Genomic DNA, 12,506 nt, shown 5'->3' with positions numbered 1-12,506 from the left:
GACCCCTGGGACATGTTAAGAATAAAATGAGAACCATAAGGGGAATAATGTCCGTGAATGAGCTCAGAAAGCTTGCAAGTGGCATGAATGTAATTGGCGATGAACATATTGTTACCTGGTGAGGCTTCTGGAAATTGGTGCAAGTGATGTAGGTATCATGAGAATATGATGCAATGTCATAGTATAGTGCCATATATATAGATATATATCTCTATATATATCTCAGAATATGGGATTAGAGTGAATTTTGGGGGCTCAGATGGCACAGGTGGTAACATAGGTGGTGGTGAGGGGCGTGAGAGCCATGTGGATGATGGAGCATCGTCTTTCGGTTAGACTTTTTATGATGAGGGGTTAGTAACACAGGTCTGGGAGATGGATATCCATAAGTGTTGGAGAAGACAGGATTGATGGTAGAAACGTGTAATGTTAGAAGCAAGATATTGTTGGTGAGAGGCAATCTAGAACTTGGGCAAGTGGATGTGGCCAGACTTGGCTTGGGAGGAACCAGGTATTCAGCTCCATTTAATTTCCCGGCATTATAGAGGCGTCCAGCAAGGCTTTAGGTGGACTTGGTTCGTCGTCACACAAGAAGCCTCTCTGCTTAGGATCAGATGCGATTAGACCAGGCGGTGATTCTCTACAGATGTTTAAAGGGTGGAGGGTCTCCATAGGTGACTCACAGACGTGTCATTGATGTATCGATCAATAAACAGGAGAGTCTAAAGCCGGACAAATATAGGACAAAAAGAGAAATCAATGCAGCCAGGTAAGAAATGCGAGCAACAGAGAGGAGTGTGATTGGCAGTATTGTAGATTGGAGCGGGGTGGAGGGCAGTAACTGTTGAAGGAAAATTAGAGGAGGGAGCCGTTTGGTTATTGCTATTTATATCGCGACATGCATTAGGGATCGCTTACATGTGGTCTGGCCTGGAGGCTTCAGGTGTGTAACATAAGTATATCGGATATAGGTCGAAGTTATGCAGGATTTAAGAAACTATTAAAGGAACAAGCTTAATGTTTGTCTAAGAACCTTGAACCACATATATGGCGATATTAAGTAGAAAAAGTTACATGCCAGTCTTAAAGTGTTCGGAGCCAGGTTTGTGTCAGAAGGGTCAGGCGGAGGCAAAAGCTGTCCTTAAAAACAGGTAGCCGTAGGTAATAGAAAGGTGTGAAATAAGAATAAAGCAATAAGAACGGTCCATTTGTGTTCCCCGCGGCATCTTCCTGTATTTAATTAGTTTGTATGAATGTATAAGGGGTTCCTGAGCTGTAAGAAATGTTATTTTGAGAATACAGGACATTTAAGTGCCAGCTCCCCTGACGAGCCAAACTCAGGAACCGATGAAAGGCTTGGGTGTGCGTTTGTTCTTTTTATTTTTATTTTTAAAGATACGAGTGTAGCTACGCTGCTTTCATGACAGGGTTACGAAGTAGCGTTCCAGGCACTGATCCATGGAGACGAGGCATGCCGCTTTCTGTTAATGTTAAAAAAACAAGATTACTCTTTGAGACTCGACGGCCTTACGGGATTTGGTAAACAGATCTTGCGTTTTGTAACAGTCGGCAGGGCAGCGGGGAGAAGCTGCCTGCGGCGATGAAGGGCATAGCTGTGTTCTCACTGGTGCTGAGGGGATGATGGGGGAGGCAGCGCTTTGTGCGTTGGATTCTTCCCCGCTGGGCTGCAGGTCTTTTGCTGGATGTTGGGTCTGTGATCATGTGACGTCTGAGCCCCTGTGGAATGCACACAGCAATAGGCTAATTCCCTCATATTTTCTTTTACCCCCCTCTTGATTTGTTGGATGTTTTCTCTTTTTCTTGCTCCATTGCCCTCTTTTCTAGACCGTCTATCCATTCTTTTTTCCTCTTCACATCCCTGGTGTCGCCTGTCCCTGCACCTGCTCTTTGTCTCTGTTCTCTAAGAACTGTACTACAGAAAAGAAAAATAGAGACTAAGTGCTAGGAGCAGGCAATTAAAAAAATAAAGTAAAAATGAAAAATCCCAAGGATTTAACAGACTGCATTGAAGACGAGACAGCAAGTTCTTTGGCGGTATGTTTACTCATCTTATCTGCCATCAAAATTTAGGTTTCTTTTGGCAGGAATAAGAGAGATAAAGCTTGTTAGATGAAAATATTTCCAATGAAAAGAATAATATTTTAACTATTAACAAAACAATAACAGGGCTCTTTCATTTTGCAACAATTTGTTTGCTCTCCATTAAGTTTGTTATTGTATTGTTTGTTGTTTTTTTCAAAGGAGAGATTTACGGTGAAAACTATTAATTTCCCTTTTTTTTTTTTTATATTTGAGTGTGTGCAGACACAGCGAGTGGGTGACCCTAGGAGTGGACCCACTGGTGTCCTGCATGCCCTGAAAGACCTTGATTAGAAATGCCTGCTTGGCAAAATTTACTCAAATCCCAGTCTAGACGTAGTCTACAAAACATAACTACATTCTTAGCGGAGGTCCGTGTCACATAAGACAATTCACTGATTTATATGTATTGTTTAATGGAGAACTAAGAGTAGTGGGTATCTTGAATGGTCAGCCAGTGGGGGTTGCATAAGTACTCCAGAGCCCCTCACTGCACTCATTCTGACAAGTAATTTAGTGAGATAATAATAATAATTCGGAATTCACAGAGAGAGGAACTGGTAATATTTGATTTTTGTTTACATATTTATATTATATACTTTTTTTTTTATGTCGGAATTATCTCTCAAAACAGATTACGTGAAGTTAAGCCTTTTGGTGGTTATGGAGAGGGTAACGATAGTTTACTGCCTTGGCATTTGAATGCATCGCGTGGATTACATTACAACCTCTGGAAAACGCGTCTGACCTGAGTCTTTTGTTCCTTCTCAGACTATTCTAGCCTTCGTTACCTATCAACTGCATCTCCATCATTAAACATTCTTTCTTTTAATTAAACGTCCCAATTATCAGAGACTCCCCATGTGAAAAGGGCCTTTCTTTAACATTGAAACAGCAGAAAAAAATAGGAAGTGTCTGACGTGATATCCTAATAAAAGTATGACTGCACAGGTTGCACTATTGATCATAAAGTATTGATCGGTGCATGCCTTTTTCCTCCCCTCCTCGGCAAATGGGCTGTCGCTCGGCCGGCGAGAGTGTGAGTGAAAGGCGGTGAGGTTTTGGCTGGGTAACTCCTGTGTGCTGATCGGGTTACACGCGGTGACGGTTCTCGAAAGAAATGGTGTCTAGGAAACCATTATGACCGGCATTCCACTTGATAAAATAGGAAACCAGTATTTTCGGTTTGGCTGAAGCGGGTAATGAAATCCCAAACGGTTTCCAGGGAGGAGCTCTTTAGGAAAGAGGTTTTTGCTGTCTAGTAAAGAAAAACATCATTGGGATTAAGGAGAAGTATAATCATTACTGCAAGGTTTTAGTGTGGTATGTAACACTCCCAGTATGGCCGGAGAGAGATGAGAGATGGATACTGTAGCTCGGCATGTATTTGTAAGCGAGGGTTCCGTTGTTTCAGAATATGGGGGTTCCCATTAAGCTTCTAGCTGCTCTGCTGATTTATATATCTCTGTAGAAACCTGTGGGAGTCTCTTTGGTTTTTGCGATACAGCACTAATTTCCTGTTTTTCTTTTGCGTCTCGTGCAGAGAATGCCGGCCCCTATCAGACTGCGGGAGCTGATCCGGACTATCCGGACAGCGCGCACACAGGCGGAGGAGCGGGAGATGATCCAGAAGGAGTGTGCAGCAATTCGCTCATCATTCCGCGAGGAGGACAACACCTATCGGTGCCGCAATGTGGCAAAGCTACTGTACATGCATATGCTGGGGTACCCTGCTCACTTTGGACAGGTGAGTACAATTTCTGTCCATACACTGGGGATATTCACTAAAGGGAGAATTGGCAAGGTGGGTTTTCAGCTTCTTGACTTCACTATACAGTATGGAGTGCCAACCCCAGTCAGCTTCTTCTGCAGGATAGCGCTTGGCTGGCCCTGTATAATGTATAATTAGTGAGATTTCTCACCTCAACCATTGAACTATACATTATACAGGGCCTGCTCAGCCCTTCTAACCTGAATATCCAGCTAATGTTGGCTGCTTATAATGAATAGTGACGTGAGAGAGTTAAAAACTGCAATGCTCCTGCAAAGTGTCTTGACAATTGGTGCTTTAATGAATAGACCCCTATGTGTCATTGCACGGGAGAATTCGGCCATTGCACGGGACAGACTTCTCATATTACAGCATGGGGACGTTTTCGCTGAGCTGAAGGCTTATTATTGCATGGGTTCTCGGAGGTAGTAAAACGTATCGGTGACAGCGGCTTCTCAGGAGCCTTTCTCATAAACACAGGTGCTTTTCCCGGTCAGTGGGCTGCTGATTAACCCACCTGTGCTCATGTCATAAAGGCGCTGATCTTCTCGCTGGGGCTCTGTAAAAGCATATGCATAGCCTGCTTACATGCAGCCACACTCTGTGATCTCATATTTACATGTTACACATTTCTTCTGTTCTGCCAATGTTTTCCTTTTAAATACTAATTTATCTGACAATTGGCAATTTTGTCCTCTTTGTGCGAGTGCACAATGAGGATTTTGCACACGCTTTACAGTATTTTACACTAGAACTGATTTGCCGGTTCAGGGTTGTGACCTTCATCAGGAGAAAACGGTATTCTCATTACTCGGGTGAATACAAACTCTCTTTCAAGTAGCTGCAGTGTAAGCCCTCCTGATTATTACAGGGTCTCATCACGCGAGCGCAGGTGGATCAATCAGTCAAATGTGCTAATTAAATAGCCACCTGTGTCCCTCTGACTAGAAAGTCAGAATGTGTCTGCAGGATACTGAGGAATTGCAAGGTATACCTTGCTTTAGCACACTGTGTAAAATATATATATATATTTTTGTGTGCCTCAGCCGCATTCACTGTGCTCTCATGTGTGCAACTGTTATCAGGAAGAATGCCTATACGGTTACACGTGTAAATATGTGTAAACAGTCTAAAGAGTCTAGCATGGGGAAATGTGTCAAGTATTGTGATTAAGCTCCTGTGTTTTGTGTCCTTTTTTTCGTAGTTGGAGTGCCTGAAGCTTATCGCCTCTCAGAAGTTCACAGATAAACGGATTGGGTACCTCGGTGCAATGCTTCTCTTGGATGAGAGACAAGATGTCCATTTGTTGATGACAAACTGCATCAAGAAGTAAGAAACATGGCACTCTGCCCAATGTAACTGGTCCTTACATTACCCAGGTGGTTGAAGTAGAGTTCTATTGGTGAATTGTGCAGGATTACAGTATCGGACTGTAAATTACTAATTTATTTTACTTGGCTCTGCAATTTCAGGGTCAAAACTGCGCTGGCATAAGATAGTCCACTCTGTATATTTAAACCTATGGCTATGATTCTTTGGCTGATCCCCATCGCTATCATTATGTGTTCTATACTTTGTGCCTTTATTTTAGTGACCTGAATCATAGCACTCAGTATGTGCAAGGGTTGGCGCTCTGTACATTGGGCTGCATGGGATCCTCCGAAATGTGCAGAGATTTGGCAGGAGAGGTGGAAAAACTACTGAAAACGTCCAATTCTTACCTACGGAAAAAGGTATCCATAGTTATGTTTGTCCCCATCTACCCATATATGGATAATACAAATACACACAGATATGCATATGCTGTCATTATAAATAATATACACAACTACTGGCATTATGAAATAAAGGTGCTTAATTTAAAATGTGCTACATTCCCTGTCTACACGTTCTTTCGGATAATGACAAACTGCGTGCTACTTTTTTAAAATAAATAAAATGTCCTAAGTCTAGGGCTTAGAATGCAATGTTGTGTTTGTTGTTTTACAGTAGGGCCCTTTAAATAATTTTGGAGGCAGATCTCGCCTTTTTGGCCGGATTCCTTGTTTAACCTCTTTTTACGACATAGGCTGCTCTGTGCGCTGTTCACGTCATCAGAAAAGTCCCCGAGCTCATGGAAATGTTTTTACCAGCAACAAAGAACCTGCTCAATGAGAAGAATCATGGTGAGTTGTGAGGAAGACCTCCCAATCTTGCCCATGCAGTTCTATTCCATTATGATAGAAGGCTTGTGTTAACCCTGGTGTGTAATTTTTTTATTATTATTATTATTCTAATAAATACAGGAGTTCTTCACACCTCAGTCGTGCTCCTCACAGAGATGTGCGAGCGGAGCCCAGATATGCTCACTCACTTTAGGAAGGTAGGAATTGGATTTTTGCTTCTAAACCAATGTGCTCGAGTAGCGTAATTGCATTAGCGATAACGGTAGAGTTCCAATGTGCTCTGGTCTGCCCATACATTGTAGTTCTTCTACACTGTAGTCCTGTACACTATAACTGATTTGCATGTTCAGGGTTGTGACTGGTTAGGAGAAAAGAATATTCTCACTACTCCGGTATATACAAACACTTTAAAATAGACCTTTTGATGTCTGCAGCAGTGTAAGCCCTCCTGATTATTACAGGGTCTGGTCACATGAGCGCAGGGGGATCAGTTGGTCGCTGAGCCAGGCTTGTGCTGATTAAATAGCCACCTGTGTCCCTCTGAGTAGAAAGTCATACAGACAGGAGCCTGGGATATTGGTTGAGGAAACTGTGTATATGTGTATATATTTATTGCAGGGAAAAGCAGTTTCATAATTCCCAGCGCTGGCCTTTATGATTTTATGAAATAGACACCCTTTTCCAGCTCACAGTTATAGTAATAAGTAACATCTGAGTGACGGGTAGCAGGGCTGCCTGTTTGAGCTCTGTAAGTTTAATTTATCGCAGAGCAGTAAAGCATGTGCTCTGCCGACCGGTGTCCCTAACTCCTGCTTCCTGTTTTTTGTTCTGTCTGCTTGGGATCCTGCTGAATGATAGAATGAAAAGGTAAGAGTTGTTGGTTTTCTTTGTGTTGACTTACCAGTTCGGTAGTCGGTAGAACTAAGCTTTTTTTATGACGTACACCAATCTTTAGCGATTAAAACCCACCCTTGATGCTTGTATAGCGGTGCTCACCTTATCTAATAAGGCTGGCACCAGTCTATGCCTTGGCTTGATCAGTCTCCAATCAGCATTTTTTATTTAAGTTTTTGTAACCTATGTTGGATGCAGCCCTCACCAGCCTGTACTGTACATGTCTGATTTGTGCTTTGGTCATAGTACTTGTGTGTGGTTGGGTTGAAGACTGGATGTAATGTCCCATTTCTAAGCATGGCAGTATTATTACCTTCTTGTGTTCGAGCCACAGAGTTTACATTCTGCTTTTCCTACAGCTCGTCCCTCAGTTAGTTCGAATACTTAAGAACCTCATTATGTCCGGATATTCTCCAGAGCATGATGTGTCTGGCATCAGTGACCCCTTTTTGCAGGTAAGTGGTATTGAGAAAAGCCACGTGTTATGCGTTACCGGACCGAAGAAATTTGACCCTCCTCTCCACGCTTGTTTGTCTTATGCAGTCTCTTATCCTTTTGTGTCTGCCCTGTGCTATGGTGAAGTTGCTATGCATGCTTTTCCACAGTTAACTCCCTTTGATTGCCTGAGATCTCTGTTCATTATGGGTTACTTTACTCTGTAGCACGTGGAGGAACGAAGGTTTTGCATTTCTTGTCGCTGTGCTGAGACTCCAGTAAACAAGCACAAGCTGCTCCTGTTCCTATGTGCAATCATTTATTTGTCGACGTGCTCTTCTCAAATGTGCCTGCTTTGCAACTGAATCTTGATGTACGCTTTATTTCTTTTTTTCTTAACAGGTTCGAATATTAAGGCTTCTGAGAATCCTTGGTAGAAATGACGATGACTCGAGTGAAGCCATGAATGATATCTTGGCTCAGGTGAGCAAGTTTAGCAATTCATAAAGAGACAATGTATAAAGAGCAATCAGTGTCTGTCTAAAAAGTCAGGAGATGCCGTGTATAAAAAAAGTAATTCTGGTGCATAGTGGAACGTTCGTTAGTTACTCCCCCAGTCTGTCAGACTTGCAATTTATAACTTCACTTTGATAGAGGTAATATCCACTATTAATAGTAAAGGCTGAATGCACAAGTTCAGAGATAAGGCTGTGTCAGTGAATAGAATAGAGGGGGCATGTGGTACTTATGGTGTGGCTGCTATTCACAAGAGGGGGCTTTGTGAATTTTGTATCAGAAAGAGCTCTGGCTTAAGATACCTGGATTTTGGAGGTTTGGGTAATGGAAGGGTAGGGCTGGAAGGGCCAAAGCCAACTATAATGCACAATGTTTTTCAATTTTTAGGTTGCAACCAATACTGAGACCAGTAAAAACGTTGGCAATGCTATTCTGTATGAAACGGTTTTGACAATTATGGATATAAAATCAGAAAGTGGCCTGCGGGTGTGTATAACAGTTCTATCCCGATCTATTCAGTTATACAAGTCACCGATCCCTTGTACATTTGACCTGGCGACCTGTAATTTCTTCTGTCCTTCACCTCCATTATTTAGGTGCCATAACCCCCCCTACCACCACCACCTGTATTACTCTGTCTTGCCTGTAAAGTTGCGTATTTTGTCTCTGTGACTGTTGGTCCATGTTACAAACTTCCATATTTCTTCCTCCTCTTTGCATGTGCTACCCCCTGCCTGTAACTCGCTTTAAATCTGGTTTTGTTAACCTCTTTACAGGTACTGGCTATTAATATTTTAGGAAGATTCTTATTAAATAATGACAAGAATATCCGGTGAGTATTCGCGGAGGATCTTCCTATTCTAGGTGGCTGATTAAGGTAGACCCTATAACCGGGCTGCGTTTTGGCTGAAGCAAAGGATTTATGTCTCTTTTCCAGATATGTGGCTTTGACTTCCCTGTTAAAGACGGTTCAAACGGACCACAATGCAGTACAGAGACACCGCAGCACCATTGTGGATTGTCTGAAAGATTTGGACGTGTCTATTAAGCGGTAAGAAATGTACATTAATAGAGCAGATTCAAGAAGTACACAGATAGCAGACTTATCAAAACTTTCTGGCCTACTCGTTCTATCCATTCTGCCACCTTAATGTACCACTGTATGTTTCTTAATTGTTTTCATAGTTATTATTGAGATCATTTGTAGACTTTGCTTACTCTAGTTTGTGGTATTCACAGTTAGGGCACTTTTGCACCTGTGCTCTAAAACAGGTTCAGTCCAGGTCCACATAGTGATGTTACCTGCATCGAAAGGAAGGTGTTGGCCCTGTTGAATGATGATTATTGAGTGATCCATCGGCTGAGTTTTGTCACTGTGCTGATACTTTAAAACCTGACAACACCAACACCTGTCCTGCAAAAGTATCTCAAGTTAAATGTAGCAGCAGTATTAGGAGTAGCCTCTAACTATTGCACTATTGTCTAGGCGCGCAATGGAGCTGAGCTTTGCTTTGGTGAACGGAAACAACATTCGTGGGATGATGAAAGAGCTGCTATACTTCCTGGACTCCTGTGAACCCGAATTTAAAGCCGACTGTGCCTCTGGGATCTTCCTAGCTGCAGAAAAGTAAGAACGTTGGAATTGTACAGCCAGCACCCTAAGGGTTAACTCGCCGGGGGAGAATGAATGAACCCGTATCTGTGAATTAAAGGGATGTCTGGGTATCTGTTTTCTTGTAGGTATGCTCCTTCAAAAAGGTGGCACATAGACACTATTATGAGAGTCCTCACTACGGTAAGCGCATAACATTAAATATAGTAGTCTTTGATTTCTCACATTTACTACCCTCTTTTCCTGGTTCACATTATCTTTCATTTGAAAGTGTTTTTGGCTTTGTTGCTTTAGTCTTTGCAGTTTGACAGCATCTGTCTCTCACCTTGTATTTTAGGCGGGAGGTTATGTACGAGATGACTCGGTCCCAAATCTTATTCAGCTCATCACCAATAGCTCAGAGATGCACGAATACACCGTACAGAAGCTCTACAAGGCTTTAGTGGATGACATATCTCAGGTATGCTTCCTTATTGTGCGGGAATTGCCCAGAGCGTGTAGTACCAACAATGTTAATGTTGGGATTCTGAAATGCAACCACTGTTCCCTGTAGCAACCGCTGGTCCAGGTGGCCTCCTGGTGTATAGGAGAGTATGGAGACCTGCTGGTGTCTGGACAATGTGAAGAAGAAGAGCCAATCCAGGTAATAAAGGTTTCTGAGGAGGACAGTTTATGGTGGGTTTAAACGTAGAACGTCTCAAGATCTTGTGTCTCATCTCAGGTCACAGAAGATGAAGTTCTGGATATTTTAGAGAGCGTTCTCATCTCAAACATGTCCGCATCAGTTACCCGTGGCTTTGCCCTGACGGCCATTATGAAAAACTCCACTAGGTTCAACAACACTGTAAAGTAAGTATATGAATGCAGTGATAAAGTAAATAAATGTAAGAGGGAGGGAAAATGGCAAAGAATTATTGTGACAAAAAGCTGCTTTGGAAAGGATGGGGCGAGACTATGCTATTGATCTAGGTGTTAAATTAGTAACATGCTGTTTGTTCTCTGCAGTCGCATAAAGAAGGTGGTTTCAATCTACGGCAGCAGCATTGATGTCGAGCTGCAGCAAAGAGCGGTGGAATACAATGCTTTGTTTAAGAAGTATGACCATATGAGGTAAGCTGGGACCTGCTCTTATGTCCGTGACAGGTGTCTCTTCCTTGTTGGAAGTCTGACTGTTGTTTCTCTGTAGGTCTGCACTTTTGGAGAGAATGCCCATCATGGAGAAAACTCTCTCAAATGGACCAACAGACTTGGCCCAAACCAACGGAGAAACAGAACTTGCAATAACAGAAAGTAAACCAGTTCCATCCAACCAGCAGCCAATCAGCCAGGTAAGCAAAAAACCTTAAATTTTGTCCATTTAGGTGGAGAGCATTGAACAACTTTTCTCTTCCGGTGGACCACTGATGATTTCTAAATCAGCCTGTATTATGACTTTTTCCTTTTCTTGCAGGCTAATGATTTATTAGACCTCTTAGGAGGAAACGATATTCAGCTGGTTATTCCCACAGCGCCTCCTCCTAAACAGTCATCTTCGGGAGGGGAACTGTTAGATCTTCTTGGAGACCTAAACCTTGGTGGTGAGTGCTAGAACTTTAGTTTTTCTATAAACATGAGGTCAACTATGTGCTACTCAACAATAAGACCTCAGATCCCCTTTTTATTCATTGAAGACTTGACTAACAAGTTGTTACTTGTGAAAAATCTTACAGGGCCTCCTGCTCCCATCCCTCAGATGCCGGCCCCTCAGCTCTTGTTAGACGGACTCTCATCACAGCCTCTGTTCAATGATATTTCAGGTCGGTGTTCCACGTGACTCGTTTTTTTGTGTTTTGGGGGGCAAAAATAGTTCAAACAATACAGTACAAAGAAAAGTATTATACAGCTATAAAGTAAACATATAAACAAATGTTTTGCACCAGCTGTTTCATTGGTGTAAATGTGTGGAATTATGATAAGATAAGGACTTCCTTACATTTCTCTAGTTTTCCCTTGAAACACTTTACACTTCTGCCCTGGGTTCCATTAAATATCCCATTCTTCTAAATACAAAAGGCTGGCATTGCAGGTACAAGTATTCTGGTTTGTTTGCACACTTAGTAATAAACTGTATTACGAGTGTCCCGCTCCTCCCTGTACCAAACTAAACCTCCGTGACTAATCTTTCCTTTCTTGTAGGTATTCCACCCATCACTGCATACAACAAGAATGGCTTGAAGATAGACTTCACTTTCGAGAGATCCGGTGGAAACTCCAATGTGACTGTGATAACGACACAGGCGTCCAACAGCACGGACAGTGAAATGACAGACTTTGTGTTCCAGGCAGCAGTACCAAAGGTATCCAATGAAAGTGACGGAATGTATCAGTGACTACCTTCCCAAATACATTGCCCATGGGCATTTTTTAAATGATAGGTGCTAGTAGAGATACTTTAATCTCTGTATTCTGCCGGGTTTGTAGCGGACAATCTGATGGTAGCACAGACCGTGACATAGGGATGCTATAGTCACTGTGTGCCAGACTAAAGCTCACAATTGTGAATGTAGGGGTATGTTTAACAGTAGTTCATATATAGTTGGAAACTAATTGTTCTATTTTTTTTTATTTTTTTTTGCCAGACGTTCCAGCTGCAGCTCCTCTCCCCAAGCAGTAATGTCCTTCCAGCATTCAACTCTGGGAGTGTCACACAGGTCATTAAAGTTCTCAACCCCCAGAAAGTAAGTCCCTGCTTATTTTCCTGATCTTTCTTGTGCCTCCTGGCTCCCTCCCACAAAACGTATGTCCACGTTGTTTTGTATGTAACCCATGCTTTGCTCATGTGAATTTTTGTCTTTTTTTTAATTTATTTATTATAGCAACAGCTGCGCATGCGGATCAAATTGACATATAATCATAAGGGCTCGGCTATGCAGGACCTTGCCGAAGTAAGCAACTTCCCTCCTCAGTCCTGGCAATAAGATGGAGCTGTGCCCATGCTCACTCTCCCCACCCCAGCTGAAGGAACTCTGGGCTG

At 42.5% G+C, this 12,506-nt stretch overlaps 1 protein-coding gene and 1 non-coding gene across 3 annotated transcripts; both read left to right on the top strand.

Moving 5' to 3' along the window:
- The first annotated feature begins 3,646 nt into the window (after positions 1-3,646).
- On the top strand, positions 3,647-12,450 carry LOC149299213 (AP-1 complex subunit gamma-1-like). Of its 2 annotated transcripts, XM_089486287.1 has the most exons (23): positions 3,647-3,847; positions 5,076-5,200; positions 5,463-5,604; positions 5,940-6,036; positions 6,157-6,233; positions 6,895-6,903; positions 7,290-7,385; positions 7,768-7,848; positions 8,269-8,367; positions 8,658-8,713; positions 8,819-8,932; positions 9,368-9,508; positions 9,622-9,676; positions 9,831-9,953; positions 10,047-10,136; positions 10,215-10,342; positions 10,499-10,603; positions 10,680-10,821; positions 10,944-11,067; positions 11,203-11,295; positions 11,669-11,829; positions 12,112-12,210; positions 12,349-12,450. In XM_089486287.1, exons 1-23 carry the CDS (start codon positions 3,647-3,649, stop codon positions 12,448-12,450), a joined length of 2,460 nt encoding a protein of 819 aa, XP_089342413.1. The 2 variants fall into 2 exon arrangements, with proteins under 2 accessions (XP_089342413.1, XP_089342414.1); XM_089486288.1 differs by lacking the exon at positions 6,895-6,903 and having other exon boundaries at positions 11,203-11,289.
- Positions 9,203-9,287, top strand: LOC149299214 (small nucleolar RNA SNORD71). Its single transcript, XR_016272375.1, has one exon. It is a non-coding gene; the product is annotated as a small nucleolar RNA SNORD71 (small nucleolar RNA).
- Positions 12,451-12,506: the final 56 nt, after the last annotated feature.

This window comes from Sceloporus occidentalis, unplaced genomic scaffold, assembly GCF_023333645.1.
Source record: "Sceloporus occidentalis isolate IW3139 unplaced genomic scaffold, rSceOcc1.0.p SCAF_29, whole genome shotgun sequence".
Lineage (NCBI taxonomy): Eukaryota > Metazoa > Chordata > Lepidosauria > Squamata > Phrynosomatidae > Sceloporus > Sceloporus occidentalis.
Note: the sequence above shows the minus strand (reverse complement) of the source record. Positions and strands in the feature narration are given on the sequence as shown.

Excerpts from the sequence above, each read along its gene's own strand:
- LOC149299213 (XM_089486287.1), top strand. The coding sequence starts at position 3,647 with ATGCCGGCCCCTATCAGACTGCGGGAGCTGATCCGGACTATCCGGACA. Across the intron at positions 7,386-7,767 it reads TCAGTGACCCCTTTTTGCAG|GTTCGAATATTAAGGCTTCT; the intron begins GTAAGTGGTATT and ends TTTTCTTAACAG. Across the intron at positions 9,509-9,621 it reads ATCTTCCTAGCTGCAGAAAA|GTATGCTCCTTCAAAAAGGT; the intron begins GTAAGAACGTTG and ends GTTTTCTTGTAG.